General features: G+C 43.7%; 1 protein-coding gene across 4 annotated transcripts in view; it reads left to right on the top strand.

The window, feature by feature from the left end:
* diaph2 (diaphanous-related formin 2) overlaps window positions 1-15047 on the top strand; it is a 589988-nt gene extending 574941 nt beyond the window's left edge. For all 4 annotated transcript variants that reach the window (XM_083785413.1, XM_083785414.1, XM_083785415.1 and 1 more), the window contains one exon: window positions 9853-15047. In XM_083785413.1, coding sequence (XP_083641539.1) covers window positions 9853-9908 — 56 coding nt within the window. In that variant the 3' untranslated portion in view covers window positions 9909-15047. The remainder of the gene's footprint in view (window positions 1-9852) is intronic.
* Window positions 15048-17300: the final 2253 nt, after the last annotated feature.

Genomic DNA, 17300 nt, shown 5'->3' with positions numbered 1-17300 from the left:
ATGCTAAAAGGGCTAATGGAGTCAGTAGGTTACTTATACTTTACAGTTTATGTGTTAACAGTGTTGTTAGCAAAGAAAGGGGTGGGGTAAGATGAAGTCTACAGCAGTGAACATAATAGCTTAATGATTCCTCTGCACTGGCTTATGTGGTGAATTCATGCTTGCTGTCGGTGTTGCCCGTTTTCGCAAGACAAATAAGCTGCATATATACATCGGCTGTTTGAAGATAGCAGATCCACAAGCTCACAATGTGTTTGCGATGCAATGCGTTGTGAGCTTGTAGATCTGCTATTTTTTTTTTATCTTGAAAAATTGGGCAAACATTTTTTAACTCGAATGTTTGCTTCTGGGAGGTCCATGGAACAGCAACACACGTTTTGTTCAGAAAACTCTTGATGGGTTAATTTATAAAGTAAATAAATGTATTGAGTCAAAGTTCAGCGGGTGATCTCAAACAACAGGCACAAGATGTCTGTGCTCCAGGATATGTGCTCCAGGAGGATATGTGTGTGTGTGTGTGTGTGTGTGTGTGTGTGTGTGTGTGTGTGTGTGTGTGTGTGTGTGTGTGTGTGTGTGTGTGTGTGTGTGTGTGTGTGTGTGTGTGTGTGTGTGTGTGTGTGTGTGTGTGTGTGTGTGTGTGTGTGTGTGTGTGTGTTTTTCTTTATGGTTAATTGCATTTCAGATAAAGCCTCACATCCTGAATCTGTACTCATGCTGAGAAGGATGATCATGAATGGGAGTTTCGCCTTGGGCAGCGATCGATCAGTGTTTTCATCCAACTGCTTTATTGGGGGTGTTGTGTGTGCGTGCCTGCGTCTGCTCTGCACGTCAGGAAAAAAACAACAACTTTGTTCCCCTGTGGCTGAGGAACGTCAAGTACAGCGGAGATATTGTGTAGATACTGTATTTGAAAGTGGGATTTCTGAAAGACGAGGGTCCCGATGAGAAATCAGTGCTACCAGCAGCGGTGTCAAGCTTGTTTACAATGAAAAGACAGAATGCAAGCAAGATTTTCAGAGGAGATGGGGTGGGGGTGGGGGGGGTCAAAATGTCCACATAGACACACGCGCGCACACGCACACGCGCACATGCACATGCACATGCACATGCACACGCACACGCGCACACACACAAACAGCAATGTCTTTTCTTCTCTCCCGCTGCTATGTTCCCGGTACAAAGCTGTCAAAGCTTCCCCACTGAGGGAGATGAACCTACTACTTTTCTTCTGTCCTAAAAATAAGCATTTGTTTATGGACATGTGTAGTGATTTCCTGCTCTCCTTGTGCCATATTCTGTGCCAAGCTGTCAGGAGATATTATTCTCTGAGCCAGCTCCCTTCTCAGGCGGGTGGGCATGGGGGGCAAGTGTGTGCACTTGTGTACGTGTGCAGATGTATGTATGTGCATGCGTGCGTGCGTGCGTGCGTGCATATTTTTAGCTTGTAGATCTGCTACTTTTGATGCTTTTGAATTTGAATAGTAAAAAGCATAAGCGTTTTGGACATAGGAGGTTTCCACCCGACAGAGACAGGTGAATTAGAATCCGCTAATCCAGGGAGGGAGATTGGTTGTCTGGGTCCAGCACTGCTGCTATTACCAAGCATGCACGTCACATAGGCTTTCAGACTGCAGAAAAAATCAGATAAAGACGGAGTGCTGTGATTTTTGTACTTTTTCTGTTTTCTATGTGTCTATGGAGTTAACATTACTCTAATAGACCCCCAGTTGTGCTTAGAATATTCAATGTCTTCCCTGTGTATGTTTGGTTTCTTCCTGAAAGCTGAATTAACCTTTGCGACAAAAGGCCTAATCGAAAATACACCATTTTTGTGACATAACCCTAACGCCTAACCCCTCTCCCATTATCATACAACACACAGCTGTGGGCAAGGCTTACGTTTACGTGAAAACCATGGGTACACTAAATTCATCATTTTAACACTTTCTGTGCACTTTATAAAAAAACACCTACCTGATGATCATGTTTTAGGGGGAGGGAAAAAATCACGGCACTCAGACATTGTTGACCTATCTGTACTGGCTGCTGTGGTGATGACGTAATGACACATTGTGTCGGTGCCACTCCCAACACCACACATTGTGAGCTTGTAGATTGGCAAAACTTTCCGCGAGTGTCCAGATGAGACACATCTTGAGACACATAAATCTGATTTGATTCACACACACATTTTCACCTAGAAAATGTGTTTCAAATCTGATTCGCCAAAAGAAAAACACTTTCCGGGATGTTTTTGATCCTATCTGGATAAGCCAAAAATCAGAGTTATGGCTGGCCAGTGTGAACATAGGAGCCCAGATAGAGAGGGGAGATAGCGGTATGTTGAGATGAACCCACACAGCCTGCCATCAAAACTCATTCCCACTGTTATGGACTTCCTACTCTCAGTCCAGCTATCCTCATTACTGCTTGTCTCAAAGTGTCAGATTAGGCCCACTTTGACTCCCATTTCTGTACACAAGCTGTCATGCAGGAATCTGAAGTTGTGTAAACACAGTCGGGCCGCTTCGAACGGAATGCTCTGTGTGAGTGTCCATTTTTCTCCCGTGGAAATGTAGTGCTAATGTTTGGGGTTGCTTCTTGGTGGTTCGATCCCTCTGTCTGCTTGAGGTTGACAAGAGGCCTGTCTTGTCTTTTGGACTAAACTATAAGCATCTTCAGCCATGATAGAACTTGGGTAAGGAGTCGACCTTACGGGTCAAATGAGCACTCCAGATGTGATTGTGTAAGACAAGGGTTTGGTTGGCACACAGTACTTTTCACTTTCAGGTCTCATATATATATATATATATATATATATATATATATATATATATTAATGTGTGTACATCCAGGCAGAAGTTGAGGAGCTGTTGGCAAGACAATGTATACACTGACTAAAAACAGAGAAATGCACAATAACATGAACTGAAGCATTAGTGTGCGGTCCCTTCCTGATCAAGAGACGCAGTGGGAGCCCTTGCTTTAGTCAATACCTATGTGTGTACGTGCACGTACTCTACTATATGGGTCCCTTGGTTTAGTCAATACCTTTGTGTGTACGTGCACGTACTGTACTATATGGGTGCATGTGAATGTCAAAACAGGGCTGTATACAATTTCAACAACACACTATAACCCAAATTACCGTGAGTGGAATTGCATGGCGTAGCTAAATCAGTGGCGACGGGGGGAGTACATTTGCCAGCAGTGATACTGGCGTAATGTTCTCTCATTACGGCGAGACACTGATTGATCTCATAACATCTAGTGCTGAGGAGCGAGAGAAAGCAGTCAGGGCCTTTTTAATCCTTTAATCTTCCACAATGCATTTGTGTGTTTGCGTATACATTTCAAAGGGCTTGCTATAGATCAACCGCAGACCGCTCGGATCAGATTGCAAAAAGGGTCACCGTTGCTCCTTCTTCCTTCCAAGCCACCCATCCTCCTGGTATTCCTTTTACTTTCCTCTCCTTTGTCCAGCTCCTCTGAACTGAACGCACCATTTTCACGGTCAGATGGTTTTTGTTTACTTTCGCTGGTTTTTTTTTGGTTTTGTCTGTGTTTTTGTTTTCTTCCAGCTTCCTCCCTCGCGTTCCTGTTGGAGGTGATTACTCTTACCCTTGAACGAGGGCCTGTGTTAGCCACGGCTGTAGTTTTCCGCTACTCTGCCCATAACTTTCAGCTTGGAAGAAATAGCTTCTCTCCCCCTGCATCCCATTTATGCACCGTATCTTGTTTCTGGGTTGGGAGTTCCATTACTCTGTAGCTTGGAGCCTGGCAGAGGGAGAGGGAGGCGGAGGAGATGAAAAGAGGTGATAGAGGACTTTCTCTCTCTCTCTCTCCCTCTCCGCTGCGGCTGTTGTTGGTGCTGCATCTGCATGTGTTTCCTTCCGTCAGAGAACATAGGGAAATGCATGGAAATGTTCGACGCTTGGCGTGGATGTAGATTTAATCACGTTTATCATGTTTTATCTCATCAGAATGTGTGGAAAGTGTGGAACGAGTGAAAGTAAGGCGTGTGCCAGAGTGAAGGGATGCAATGATTGGGGCATCCCTTGGTTGTCTGGCCCACAAAAGAAAAAGAACAATGAATGCACTGATTTTGGAAACTACTGTGTACAGGTATATACGTGCATGTGGTTTTTGAGACTGCGTGTTCGGCCACTGTTAGCGCAAGAAAGAAGTAATGTCCGGCAGACTGATATATAAACGAATCCTGTTTCCATAACGATTGATCTCCTCTCCTATAAGCAGACCTCTGTCATACAGATAGAAAGACCTCCGCCCCAAGTATACACGTGTGTTTTACAACATATAAACTATATCTGACTCTTTTGTGTTTGAAGAAGCCATGCCTGTGTTCATTGGCCAATAATGTACTGTACTGTTTCCATGGAAACTACCATAGCAACTGTACATCGAAAAACATGGCGACACCGGCAGTGCAAAAACACACACACACACACACACACACACACACACACACACACACACACACACACACACACACACACACAAAAACACACACACACACACACACACACACACACACACACACACACACACACACACACACACACACACACACACACACACACGTTTTAGCAGTTTGTAGATACAGGCTGTCTGGATCCATGCAGGCAGTGCTATCTTATCGGTGTCACATCCCCACTAGCTATCTCTTATATGTCCTGTTCCGTGGGCACATGTTCATATCACCAGCCTAACGATTCAGCCCAAGACAAAAAAGAAATCATAGTACAGCATGAACCAAGATCTTCTTCCTGCTCCTTTTCTTTCTTTTATGGAAAATGTAAAAAAAAAACGAAAGTAGTAATAAAATGATAATCATGTAAATCCATAAATGAAACGAAATAAAGAAATATGAAGTGAAGATACAGTATATTATGTTTAGCGTTTCATCCGGCTGTAGTATCTTGTGTGTGATCTGCCAAATGTCCCGGCGATGAAACCCCTGGGAAATTGCACTGACAATAAGAAACATATCAGTGGATCTCAGGGATAACGGGAGGATGACAGCACAGAGAGGCAGACGGACGGATGATTTAACCACGTGTGACAAGAGACACAAGTACAGAAAGATACAATATGGAGATAAAAATCCAATGAATGAGTAATTACTCATAGCAACTCAGACAGCAGTCCTATAAATGTGAAATTATGTTTTCAAAAGGTATAGTATATACCTTTTGAAAACACAATTTTCAAAAGGAAGATTTTTTCAAAAAAGTGCTCAAAAAAGTGTGTATATATATATTTATATATATAAATCTTTGCCAGGTGGAAACCTCATATGTCAAAAACTAATACTTTTCAGGATTCAAATTCAAAGTAGGAAAAGTAGCAGATCTATAAGCTCAAAACGCATCGCTTCGTGCCACGCTTCGAACTTGTAGATCTGCTACGTTTGTGTGATGCTGTAGTATGATCAAGTAGGGCATTCATTTATGAAAAAAATATATCGTTGCTCCGGCAGCAACGATATATAGAATGCCACCGCATGTTGGTGATTAGCCAATGCTATTTCTGCCTTGATGAAGTTGCGTGCTGTGTTTAGACATTGGCCCGCTGTCTGAGGCTGGCCAGACTGATACTTAACCGAGGATGGCGTAATCTTCTCTGCCAGCCGTCCTGTTTACACTATGGCCAACATGCGCAGGGATCCCTCGGAAGTATCCGGTGGCGAGCGGAGCATTTTTTCTTATTTCTTTTGATGAATGACTGGCAGCTTTTCCTTCTCGCTCGGATCACAGGGCTCGCTGATGATGTAGTTCCTGTCTAATTAGCCAAAGATGACAGCAACACAAAAGCCATTATGCATTTTAATCTCTTTTGGGGAATGCTCAGCTAGCAGACACACACTGGGGCCCCCTATCGCTCTATCATAACATGGGATGACAACTCACTGGAGGCTCTCCAGCCAATGGGGTTGAGGTTGGAGTTGAAAGTATACCGGCTTGTGGGCCTCGGCTCTCCTCCTACTATTAGTCTTGTCTTATTCAGAGTCTCTCCCCTGTGGTGGGGATCATCATGATATACGCAGGGAATGTTTGGCATTACCCACGTGCCGTGAGAGAGAGAGAGAGAGAGAGATACCCACTGTACATCAGATATACTGTACTTCCCACGGATTACAATAACCCCACGGAGAGTTTGAAAACCACGCAACTGTTTACATCCAAATGAATGCAAACATTGAAATACTGCTGTCAACTTTCAAAAGTATAAAGTGTCTCCTATATGGATGTATAACTAACTCTGACAGAAAATGCACAATCTTTTAATAGTTTGTTTCACAAGATAGTATTACTCAAAGTAACACAGCTCTGTTTTCACGTTTATTTTATTGTTTTTTCAACTTTTGCTTTGGCAATGTAAACGTATGTTTTCTCATGCCAATAAAGCTCCTTTGAATTGAATTGAGATAGAAAGATAGAGAAAGACAGAGACACTGCATGCATGTGCATTTTGTGTCAGCGAGTGTGTTACATGAATGAACTCAAGCAAATGTGCATATATAACACACACACACACACACACACACACACACACACCTCCTTCATACCTCGCCCAGTGCGGAAAGATGGCGCCTCGAGGAGGAGGAGGTGAAGAAGCGTGACTGCAACCCAGCGGTAGTAGACGTAGTTGTAATCAGTGCTGTAACCACCAGAGTAGTGGGTGTGTGTGTGTGTGTGTGTGTGTGTGTGTGTGTGTGTGTGTGTGTGTGTGTGTGTGTGTGTGTGTGTGTGTGTGTGTGTGTGCGCGTCTGCACATGTGTGTTCGTCTGAGCGCATGTGTGTGTGCATGCGTGTGTCCTTTTCAGTACAGGCTAAAATGTTCTTCTTGTTTGTTCAATTGCTGTGTGTGTGTGTGTGTGTGTGTGTGTGTGTGTGTGTGTGTGTGTGTGTGTGTGTGTGTGTGTGTGTGTGTGTGTGTGTGTGTGTGTGTGTGTGTGTGTGTGTGTGTGTGTGTGTGTGTGTGTGTGTGTGTGTGTGTGTGTGTGTAGGCTTTTTATGCACCTGAAGATAGGAAGAGAAAAGTCTTTCAGAGGTAAATGGCTCGGCGCTCAAGTATCCTCTGATTGTGGCAATTTTTTCCTTCCCACAATCCAGATTCTTTGACTTTCCGATGTATTCGGTCTGTTAAGCAAGATGCAATTACTCCTGAAGGTTGCCTTTTTTCCCCATTCTGTTCTGGAGAACAGAAAAGAAGAAACAAACAGTTACACTGACAGCACACGCTGGTTCCCACTTACATGGCATGCACAATAGCATCCTCTTCTCCTCCACGCAAAACAAACTGACGTACTACCAGACGCCAGAAGACAATTCTTTTCCAATGAATTCTTCTAGAATAGTTGTTGTTTTTTTTGCGTTGGTTTTGTTCGTTTGTGGGTTTCTGTATAATTATGTTTGATCTTCCTCACTCCGTCTTCCATTCACTGTCACAGTCCCTCTCTCTCTCTCTCTCTCTCTCTCTCTCTCCCTCTCTCTCTCTCTCTCCAGCCTGATCTCACAGAAAATAGTATATAAATGAATGAAACTTCCATAGATAAAAGGCTAAAATAACCTAAAAGTCTGTTCATACTATAGTGTTTGACGGAGGCGTGGCTTTCACAATCACGGAAGTGCAGTTTCACCGTGGCTGGTTGGGGCTGGGTTTTTTTTTTTTTTTTTTTTAAGATTGTTTTTTTGAAGGGACAGACAGTAGGCTGACAGGAAACGGGAGAGAGATGGGGGAAGACATGCAGTAAAGGCCGTGTCGGGCTCGGGAGTCGAACCTGCGGCACACTGCGACTGGATTACCAGTCGGGTGCCCAGACGGTTACGCCACCGCCTGGGCGTGAGTTCGGGTTTTATATTATTTACTGTTCTCTGCCTATCGGATTACAACTTGGACGGCGCTCAGCACGTGAATGTTGCTTCACGTGGCTCAAGTTCGGTAGAGACGGCGCCCCTCCGTCATTGTCTTTGCGGAGGTGTTTCAGTGTCATTTGAACGGACTTTTGGGGTCTTACTACAGTAGTTACTGTGTGGATTTTGATTAATACAGAACATGCATTAACCACTTCAGACATACATTTTGAAAATAGCTTATTTTCAAAATATTTGTACACATTATGAAATGGGTCATTCTGCATAACAGTACTTTTACTTTTGGTACTTTAAGTACATTTTGATGCCAATGCTTTTGTGCTTTTACTCAAGTACATTTTGAATTCCAGACTTTCACTTGTAACGGAGTATTTCTAGTATTTCTAGCAGTAATGACACGTTTTCCACAACTGACTGAGGATATAGCCGATCTGCCTATATGCACCACTCCTTCTCCCCCCCCTTCCAAATTCTGCCCCTTATTATTTTTGTCTCGTTCTGTGTTTCATTCCGTGTGCAACGGGACGTGGTGTGGTATGGAGAAAGAGGCCAGAGCCGGGCGGAGCAGAACCAATTCTGGAGGCTGACTGCATGAACAAGTGGTTGTGATACAATGTCAAACCAAGACATTCTCTATGTTCCGTTCTGCTGTCCTCAAAGTTTTCTGTCCTCCCATGTCCCTCGTCGTCTCTCACCCTCCCTGTCTCCTCCTGGGTACCATCTGTGTGTGTGTGTGTGTGTGTGTGTGTGTGTGTGTGTGTGTGTGTGTGTGTGTGTGTGTGTGTGTGTGTGTGTGTGTGTGTGTGTGTGTGTGTGTGTGTGTGTGTGTGTGTGTGTGTGTGTGTGTGTGTGTGTGTGTGCGAGTGTGTGCACGAGCGTGTGTGTGTGTGTGCTTTCCCGACTGGACGTGCAGGTGCCCACAGCCATCCCAGTCACTCTCAGCTCATTACCTGACGTGATGGATGGAACTGGCGGCATTAAACAACGGCCGTCCCGGGACGCCATTGGCACCCTGCAGCTGGCATTGAGTAATGGGCAACGGTGGTGCCGGGGAGAAGCGGCACACGCTCAGAAAAAAGTACCGGGGAGTCTTTTGCGTGGGCATGCCTGCAGTTATCTCCATGGCTATACGCTTCCTGCTTCTAACCACCCCCCCCCCCCCACCACCGCCACCACCACCTGCCACCTGGCTGCCACCGGCGGCTGCCACAGGCTGTTCTGGTACTGGTGGGCAGCCACGGTTGGATGGATGGCAGAGGGAGGGAGTGTGTATGACTCTGTTCTGGAACAGGAAGAAGCGTTCTGGTGGGGGGGGGTGGGGGGAGGTTGGTTTGTCGGTCGGAAGTAACCTGAAAATGCACAACTGAGAGCGACTATTAAGCGTCAGGTTTTCGCTCTGTTTTGGTTTTTGTTTGAATGCATTGCTCACACAAACCATACCTTACCTCACACAAACCTTACCTTACCTCACACAAACCTTACCTTACCTCACACAAACCGATGTCTATTTCCCTCTTTGTTCTCTCTTCCATTTGTTCTACGAAGCATTTGTTTTCTGCAGTATATGACGTGCGTGCGTGCGTGCAGAGAGAGAGACAGAGAAAGACAGAGACACTGCATGCATGTGTATTTGTGTTGCGTGCGTGCGTTGTGCGTGTGTGCGTGCGTCACATTGGCCTCTTCCTCATTTATCTCTGATGTGAGAATAAGATGTGCAGCCTCTTGAGCTGAGGCTGGGGCCGCGGCGCTGGAGCTCAGTGGACTTACTATGACACCTGTTTCCCCAGCAGCCCCTTGTGTTCCTCCATCCCTCCGCTGCTCTCTCTCTCATAAATCACTCTGCATTCTCCTCACGTCGGCCGTTCTTGTCTGTCTGTGTTGAGTGTTCCTCCTGTTTTTCCGCCCCGTTCAGTGCTTCATTCGCCTGACTTTGTGCTTTGTGTTTCTCTGACAGACAACCGGCGTGCGGTCCTGGAAAGGTCTCGCTCGCGACACAACCCTGCTCGATGATCAGCCGCACCTACCAGAGGACGCTAGACAAGTGCCAAAGAGGCCTGCGAGGAGAGAAGGGAGGGGGGACCCTGAAGACTACCTACCACTCAGTGTGGCAGGCACATGCACACACACAGATACACACACACAAATACATCCACCCATATCGTACCATATCACATGTGTGCACACCCGCGTGTGGGAAGGTTATGTACTTACAAACACGAAGGAGATATATGACCACATGTAGACACAAGATACACGCAGCCATGTTTTTGCAACACAAGGCCTTAAAGAAAAGGCACATAGAAAAGAGAGGGTCAAATACATAATAGGCTACAGTAAAAACCTTGGTGTGAAAATGGACCCAGATGGACCCTTAAAGGTCTCGGCGTTAAATGAACACAGAGGATTTTACCCCGCATAGGACATTTACACATTTAGCCGTTTGTCTGACGCCTTGCATATTTATTCACTACTTTACCACAGCTTTACATGTATGAGACCCGTCTAAAGCCTGGGACGTATTATAGGAAGATCTTTTTTTCTTCCCCCCCCCCCCCCCCCCCTTTCTTTTATTATTCTTCTTTTTGGATTGAAAGGCTTTGATTGCTTGGAAATTAATTGTGGTTCTTGCTGTGTAACTTGCCACCCAGGGCCCTCTAGTACAATTCCTCTTTTAATGCTGAGAATACGACAGATTGGATGCATTACTGCTTGACACAAAACATGCGTTAGCGTTTGTAAAAAAGAAAGAAAAAAAAAAGGAAAAAAAAGTAGTCGTTCCGCCAAGAGGGACTGCATATATTGTCCGCTTATCAGCCACAAAGACTTCCACTAACAACAACGTGCAGGACATCTGACAGCGCTTTTCCCTGGCAAACCCACATCCACACTTCAGTTCCTGTCAGCGCAGATGTCCTATATGCCACGACGTGAGTCCAAATTAGATATTTCATTATCGTACATATCCTCAACAAAAGACAAGAGGCTCCATATGTCATCCATTGTACACCCGAAGAGTTATAGCGACTGAAATCTCCACATGAAAGTGATGAATTTTATTTATTTATTTTTCTTTTGTTTGTTTTGTTTCCTTTCTTTCTTTTCTCCTTTGCTAAAGCCTCAGGGTACTGCTGAGATCTCAGCACCTCGTTTGCCCTTCATGCGGAAGGCTATAGACCTTGGCAGTCACGGGATAAATCTGAGACCCATCTTTTTAGTTTAGTTTTTAGTTTAGTTTTCTCATAAATGAATGGCCTATTTTATACTTAGTCGTTTGACAGTGTCATATAAAAGTAGTGAAGATAGTCGATATACAAGCACATTTGAAATCTGACAGGAACAGGGATTAGTGTAGTTAATTTAGACTTTGTTAGAATAAAACAAGAATTCCTTTTTTTGGGGTTTTTTTTTTAAGATATTTTTTGTGGCTTTTGCCTTTATTTTTATAGAGGGACAGAGTGACAGTAGGCCGCCCGGGCCAAACAAGAATAAGTTAATGGGTATATAAGACTGTGTACTTAAAGCTATGCCATGTAACTGTCATGTCCAACCTTAGATTCAAAACCGGGTCCCCCACGCAAGTGCTGACATTTTTACCACTGGGCTAATAGATGGAGCCGGCCTGGTTGCTCAGGGGAGACATTATAGTTTGACCTTCAGCCAGAAGCACTTGTTGTCAATCAGTATAATCACCACAATATAGTGGTCAAAACAGACCACAGTATAAACATTATCTCAGTAGAATAGCAGGGAAAACGAATACCACCTCCCCAGTTGTGCAAGTTATATTGTATATATTCTACCATTAATGGAACATTGTATTCACTAAAACAAAGTTACATAGCGTAGCTTTAATGGCACAGAATGCATTAGAACTACAATTCATATGGTCCATTTTAAGGCCACCCTATAGCATGGGTTTTGTATATTTAGGTTTGCTATACATTTGAAATGGTGATAGACAGGGTACTGTGAGTAGCATAGTGACAGTGTTGTGATTCGTACCGGTCTGATTCATCATTGACCTCACTTGGTGTCCTCAGCCGTTTGGATTTGAACAAATTTGATCAGATTCATAAAGCTTATAAGAATAGTGGTTCTGAGTTATATGATGAAATAATAAATTGCAGTACAGCAATATGTTAAAGAACACATACAGAAGTGGGAGGTTGAAATTTGAGACTTGAGATGGTCCTGGAGTCAAATAACAACTTAAACGTACTGCTGTTGGCCATGGCACATGACTTCAAACGTTAGTTGTCTTGCTCTTGTGATTATGTAAATGAGTAAATGCATTTTCTCACACATTAAATTTAATCATTTACCTTTGTTAACTATAAAATAATGGAATAATCTATAACTCTGTCAAAGCTTATAAACCCACTGTACTTGATGCGGTTTGGCTGCAATTCCTGCTAGTAATGATTTCCAATGGGATACTATGGGGAAAATCACAGTGAAACCTTACTTCCCATGTCTATGATAAAGGTGATGAGTATTTGGGGCCTACGTTTTCAGTAAGCAAAACCAGGCCTCACTATGCAGTATCAGAGTTAAACTGAAGCTGTCACAGGGAAAGACGGGGATAGTCTCTCACAGGTTTTCAGCCTTTTCTGACAGATTAAATGTGTTAAAATGATTTCAGTTTATTGAGTTTAAGTCAGTGCTTTCACATGACAGCCCCATGGTGTAATTGCAAAAGGACTTTGTGGTCACGGCTAAGTGCATCACAGCTGTTTCACTAACACTTTACAGCACACACCTGAGTCTGCACTGTTGAATCTAATGCACTGGGGATAGCATGTGCATGTGTGAAATAACCTAAATTACACTATACGATTATAAGGACCCATTGTATAACGGCCAGTGCGGCCACCCCACCCCCCTTTCAGAGCTTATTAATATATTCATGCTTATATGCTTACACTCTAGAGTATAACTAAATAGTAAGCAGATGCTGGCTTAAAAACAGCCAATTCATCAATGTAAAGCCAGTGTAGTGGTGTGAGGGACAAAGCGGACATGGTGTCTTAGCAAGTGAGTCTCCACATGTAATACAATTCCCTACTGTTAATGGCATAAGTGACCCTTTTATCATAACATCAATATTCCAGTGACCCTGGTGGTTGGTGTGTGTTTGTGGAAAGGGGTTGTCACACATCCCAATACACAGAGCAGACACCCGGGCTGGTAAGAAGAAAAAGTAAAATAAGAAATACAATTCGACATAATCGTCTCGTCCTGAAGGTGCATCCGAAACACTCCGGAAGGCCTGCATACTGTACATAGGAAGAATGCAAGGTCCAATCAGGGAAAGATAACGCAGAAAAATCTAGGGGAATCTTCTATAGGGTGGGCTCCTGAAACCTAATTTATACTTCCTCGCATGGCTGTGTTGCTTGTCCAAAATCGCTGATCTTCAAGCGCAAAACAACACAACAGGACACCACCCACTCACACACACACATGTTCGAATCCCGCACGCACGCACGCACGCACACACGCACGCACGCACGCACGCACGCACGCACGCACGCACGCACGCTACGAACCACCGTGCCATTTGATTTCACACTTTCACCTCTAAATTACATACTCAACTTGCACAGCCGTGACAGGAAAACTATTCCAGGCATTTTGTATTATTTGTTTTTCTACTTCTTTTCAAATAATTTGATGGACAATTTGTTCTTTCATTGCGCTCTAATCAAACAAGTTTCCTTTCATTTTTCCCCCGACATGTGCCAACTGCCAAGGTTTTATTAAAACATGAAACTGTTACCGACCAGTGACTGGATATCCATTTGATGTTATTTTTTCTTGTGTATGCTTTGTTTTGTATATCAAAAAGGGAGTACATCTCCGGTGGATCTTTTTTCTTTATTTTGTCAAATCAAATTATGGCTGAAGTTTGTGCATAGGTAAGACAGAAAAGAGATCTAACTCGATTTTGTTATTGTTTATGAAACTGTCATGGTTACTTACAGTGGAACATGCATAAATATCAGGAGATTGTGATAGTTGTTGTATCATCATCACAAATATCTCCAAACCTATTTAATATGTGGTTACATGACAACTAATTGTAATTGATTTGGAATGAAACAAATCTTTGTAATAACAAATGCATTGTGTCACTTAAAAGGCTCCAGTGCATGGCTGTCAGCCATGGCATAATGTCCTCTGCTTCTTTCCTGCATTGGTATTGCTATAACCTCTTCCTGTTTGAATGAAGGAAGGAAGAAGTGAACAGAAATACTGCAATATGATACTTAATGTGTTCCAATGAATCCTGCTGCATTCTGGCGGCTGAAAAGTGAACACTTCAGACATTTTATCTCCGAAATGTTGAAGAGGAACTTCTTCAATGGCTATACCTGTAAAAATGTTGTCCCCATGTGATTTTAGCTTGTTCTCTTTTTAGGGTGGTCACAGTGTGTGTACTGTGTCCATGCAAAGGCTAGCAACAGTTGCAGGTGAATTTTGGCCTGTGAACTGAGCCGCCGTAGTGTTAAGCAGGACCTTCCCATTCCATTGTCTTTTAGCTACTAACCCGTCAGCCATTTGTGTGACTTGTGTTAATTGTATTTATGTGAATGAGGAGGCAGGGTATTCCATTTCCGGTGCATGTGCCGGGAACGCAACAAAGTATAAATCACCCGTAAAACTGTAAAGGTGCCATTTTTTGTGTTTGATCGCTGATGGTGCTTTACCCTAATGGAAAGCCCAAGACAACGTAGTTTCATAATAATTAGGTTATGACTTTGCCACTAACAGAGTGAAGTATGTGCAAAGCCCTTACTTTTGAAAACTAGTTCCCATGCTGCAACATTTCCATTTTGTTTACTATTTTATTAGTGCTTGCTATTGTGATTTGTGGAGAAATAAAAAATCATTCAAGGACTGAATCTAGAGGTGATCAGTCCAGCCATGAGGTTTTAAGCTGCCATAACCCTGCCTACCTTCCTTGTTGTTATTGAATATGTGTTTTTGTCTTAAAAAAAACATTTATATTTGTAACATCTTTAAGTTCATTTTTATCCTTAACAAAATGGTGGGGAAAAAAACAATTGAAATGGTTATGCACACTGTCCCTGCAGTATGTAATGGAGTATCATACTAAATAATAACCACTTTGTTATATAAACTGATTTCCGAAAGCATGTGTCTCTCCATTTATTGGCAAACGGCTCAGCATTATGCATTCACGGTCGACTCGGGCGTATTCAAAATCATTCTTTATTGACTCCTGTTTACCGCACCATTCTTTTGGGGCGAGGGAATATAGTGCTCTATTATTTTGTCAAATAGCCTGGTATCAAATCAGCTCCCCTGTTTGCTTTGTGGCCGGGTAGAGGATACCTGCCCCGTGCTGACTTATGGACGGGTTGCACAGAGCTCTAGGTGTTAGGACATGATGAATGGCCCTGCTCCAACATAGAAAAGCAACATATTTGGTCCTTGGCGTCCCCAGTCCTTTATCTTGCACAGTGTCAAAGGCAAAGTGATAACGCTGTCATGTCCAACAGTAGCTTAGGGAAATTACCATCAAGTCAGGGAAACGTCCTAGGAAAAAATATACTTTTTTATCCCTCTACAGACTCGACTATAAATTTAAAGTGTGAGTTGGAGCGGCGGGGACAGCACAGACGTTTGATTATTTGTCAGGAGAGTGATATACTCACTGACTTCCAATGATTCAGTCACGTCTCCTGTGCACCTGTGTGTGAGATGTTTTGGTAGCCATACAGCCAACCAGTTGAAGGAAATAGATATACTCAATTGCACGTGCGTGCATGTGTGCGTGCGTGCGATTGATATATAGATAAATAGATAGATAGATAGATAATTTATATACGTATATGATAAAAAGTACCTTTGCCATGATATTACTTCATTGTAGACTGATTTGATGCTTCATATAGTTCAGTGCATGTGTAATCTAGCCTGGAAACCAGATGAATCTGCCACAGGGGGAAAAAATAATGAATTCTAGACTGTCCATGCGAGGCCATGTGACCCAGTATGAATGCAATTGGCCTAGCTGTTCCCTGTCCAGACTCATGTATTCCTCTCAGCTATGCTGTTTGGGCCCCCTGTGTGTGTGTGTGTGTGTGTGTGTGTGTGTGTGTGTGTGTGTGTGTGTGTGTGTGTGTGTGTGTGTGTGTGTGTGTGTGTGTGTGTGTGTGTGTGTGTGTGTGTGTGTGTGTGTGTGTGTGTGTGTGTGTGTGTGTGTGTGTGTGTGTGTGTGTGTGTGTGTGTGTGTGTGTGTGTGTGTGTGTGCGCGTGCATGCATCAAATAGCAGAGCTGTTGCTGTCCTAACCTCCTCCCTGCACACACTGGTCCAATGGCATGTGTTGTGTCCCCCTTGTGTGCCATGTCCCACTTCCCTGCTGTGGCCTGACATCATCAAACAAGGACTGATGTCCGGGGATGTAACCCCTGGCCAGGGGAGCCTCTTTGTCTCTCCCTGTGCACACACATGCGGGACAGCTATCACCCCCCCCCCACCTCCCTATTCGTGTCATGTTTAACCCTAAACCTAACCCCTAACCATCCAACCCCTAAGCCTAACCCCTAAATGCCTCACCATGACCCCAACCTGAATCTTTTCCTGACTTAACTTCCTGACAAATCTTTGGGTAACCATGAAAACTTTTCTTGTCAGGTCCAAGGAAATGCACGCACATGAATGCGCACACACACACACACACACACACACACACACACACACACACACACACACACACACACACACACACACACACACACACACACACACACACACACACACACACACACACACACACACACACACACACACACAAACAAACAAACAATGCCCCATTCTGTGGCTGCTGGGACGGGAGTGATCTTCTCTGTGTCTCTTCGGCTCCCAATATACAGCCAGACAGATGGAGATTCATCTCTCAATGAGCTGTGATCTGTGTTTAGAGATGTGTGCTGCACAACACAAATCTAATTAGTTTCATTGTTGATCTTGGGAGGTTGATTTGTACTCTGGGCTGAAAGTAAACATGCCGAAGGAGGCCAACCTAGTTCTGTAGAGACAAGATAACCGAGCTGCAGCTAAAAAAGACCCCCCTTCCCTCTCCAACTCATCTTCCGTAGTATACATTATCCCAGGTGATTCAGAAAGATGATGCTCCTGTGTTATATTTGTCTGGTGTGGTGTAATTGTGGTCTGCATTGTGGAGGCTGAGAGATTTGTCTTATATACACGTGTTGTTGCTGGAGCTGGAAATTAGATGGGAAAAGTACGCCTTTATAATGAGCTTAGAGGTACAGTGCCGTACACGCTGATGCTATTTATTTTCTTTTTTCATTTTCTTTCAGGCTTCACACACCAGTGGGTAAAGCCATTTTTTCATAATTCGTCGTAT

The sequence above is a fragment of the Protomyctophum parallelum genome (assembly GCF_964188405.1).
Source record: "Protomyctophum parallelum genome assembly, chromosome: 16".
NCBI classification, from domain to species: Eukaryota; Metazoa; Chordata; class Actinopteri; order Myctophiformes; family Myctophidae; genus Protomyctophum; species Protomyctophum parallelum.
Note: the sequence above shows the minus strand (reverse complement) of the source record. Positions and strands in the feature narration are given on the sequence as shown.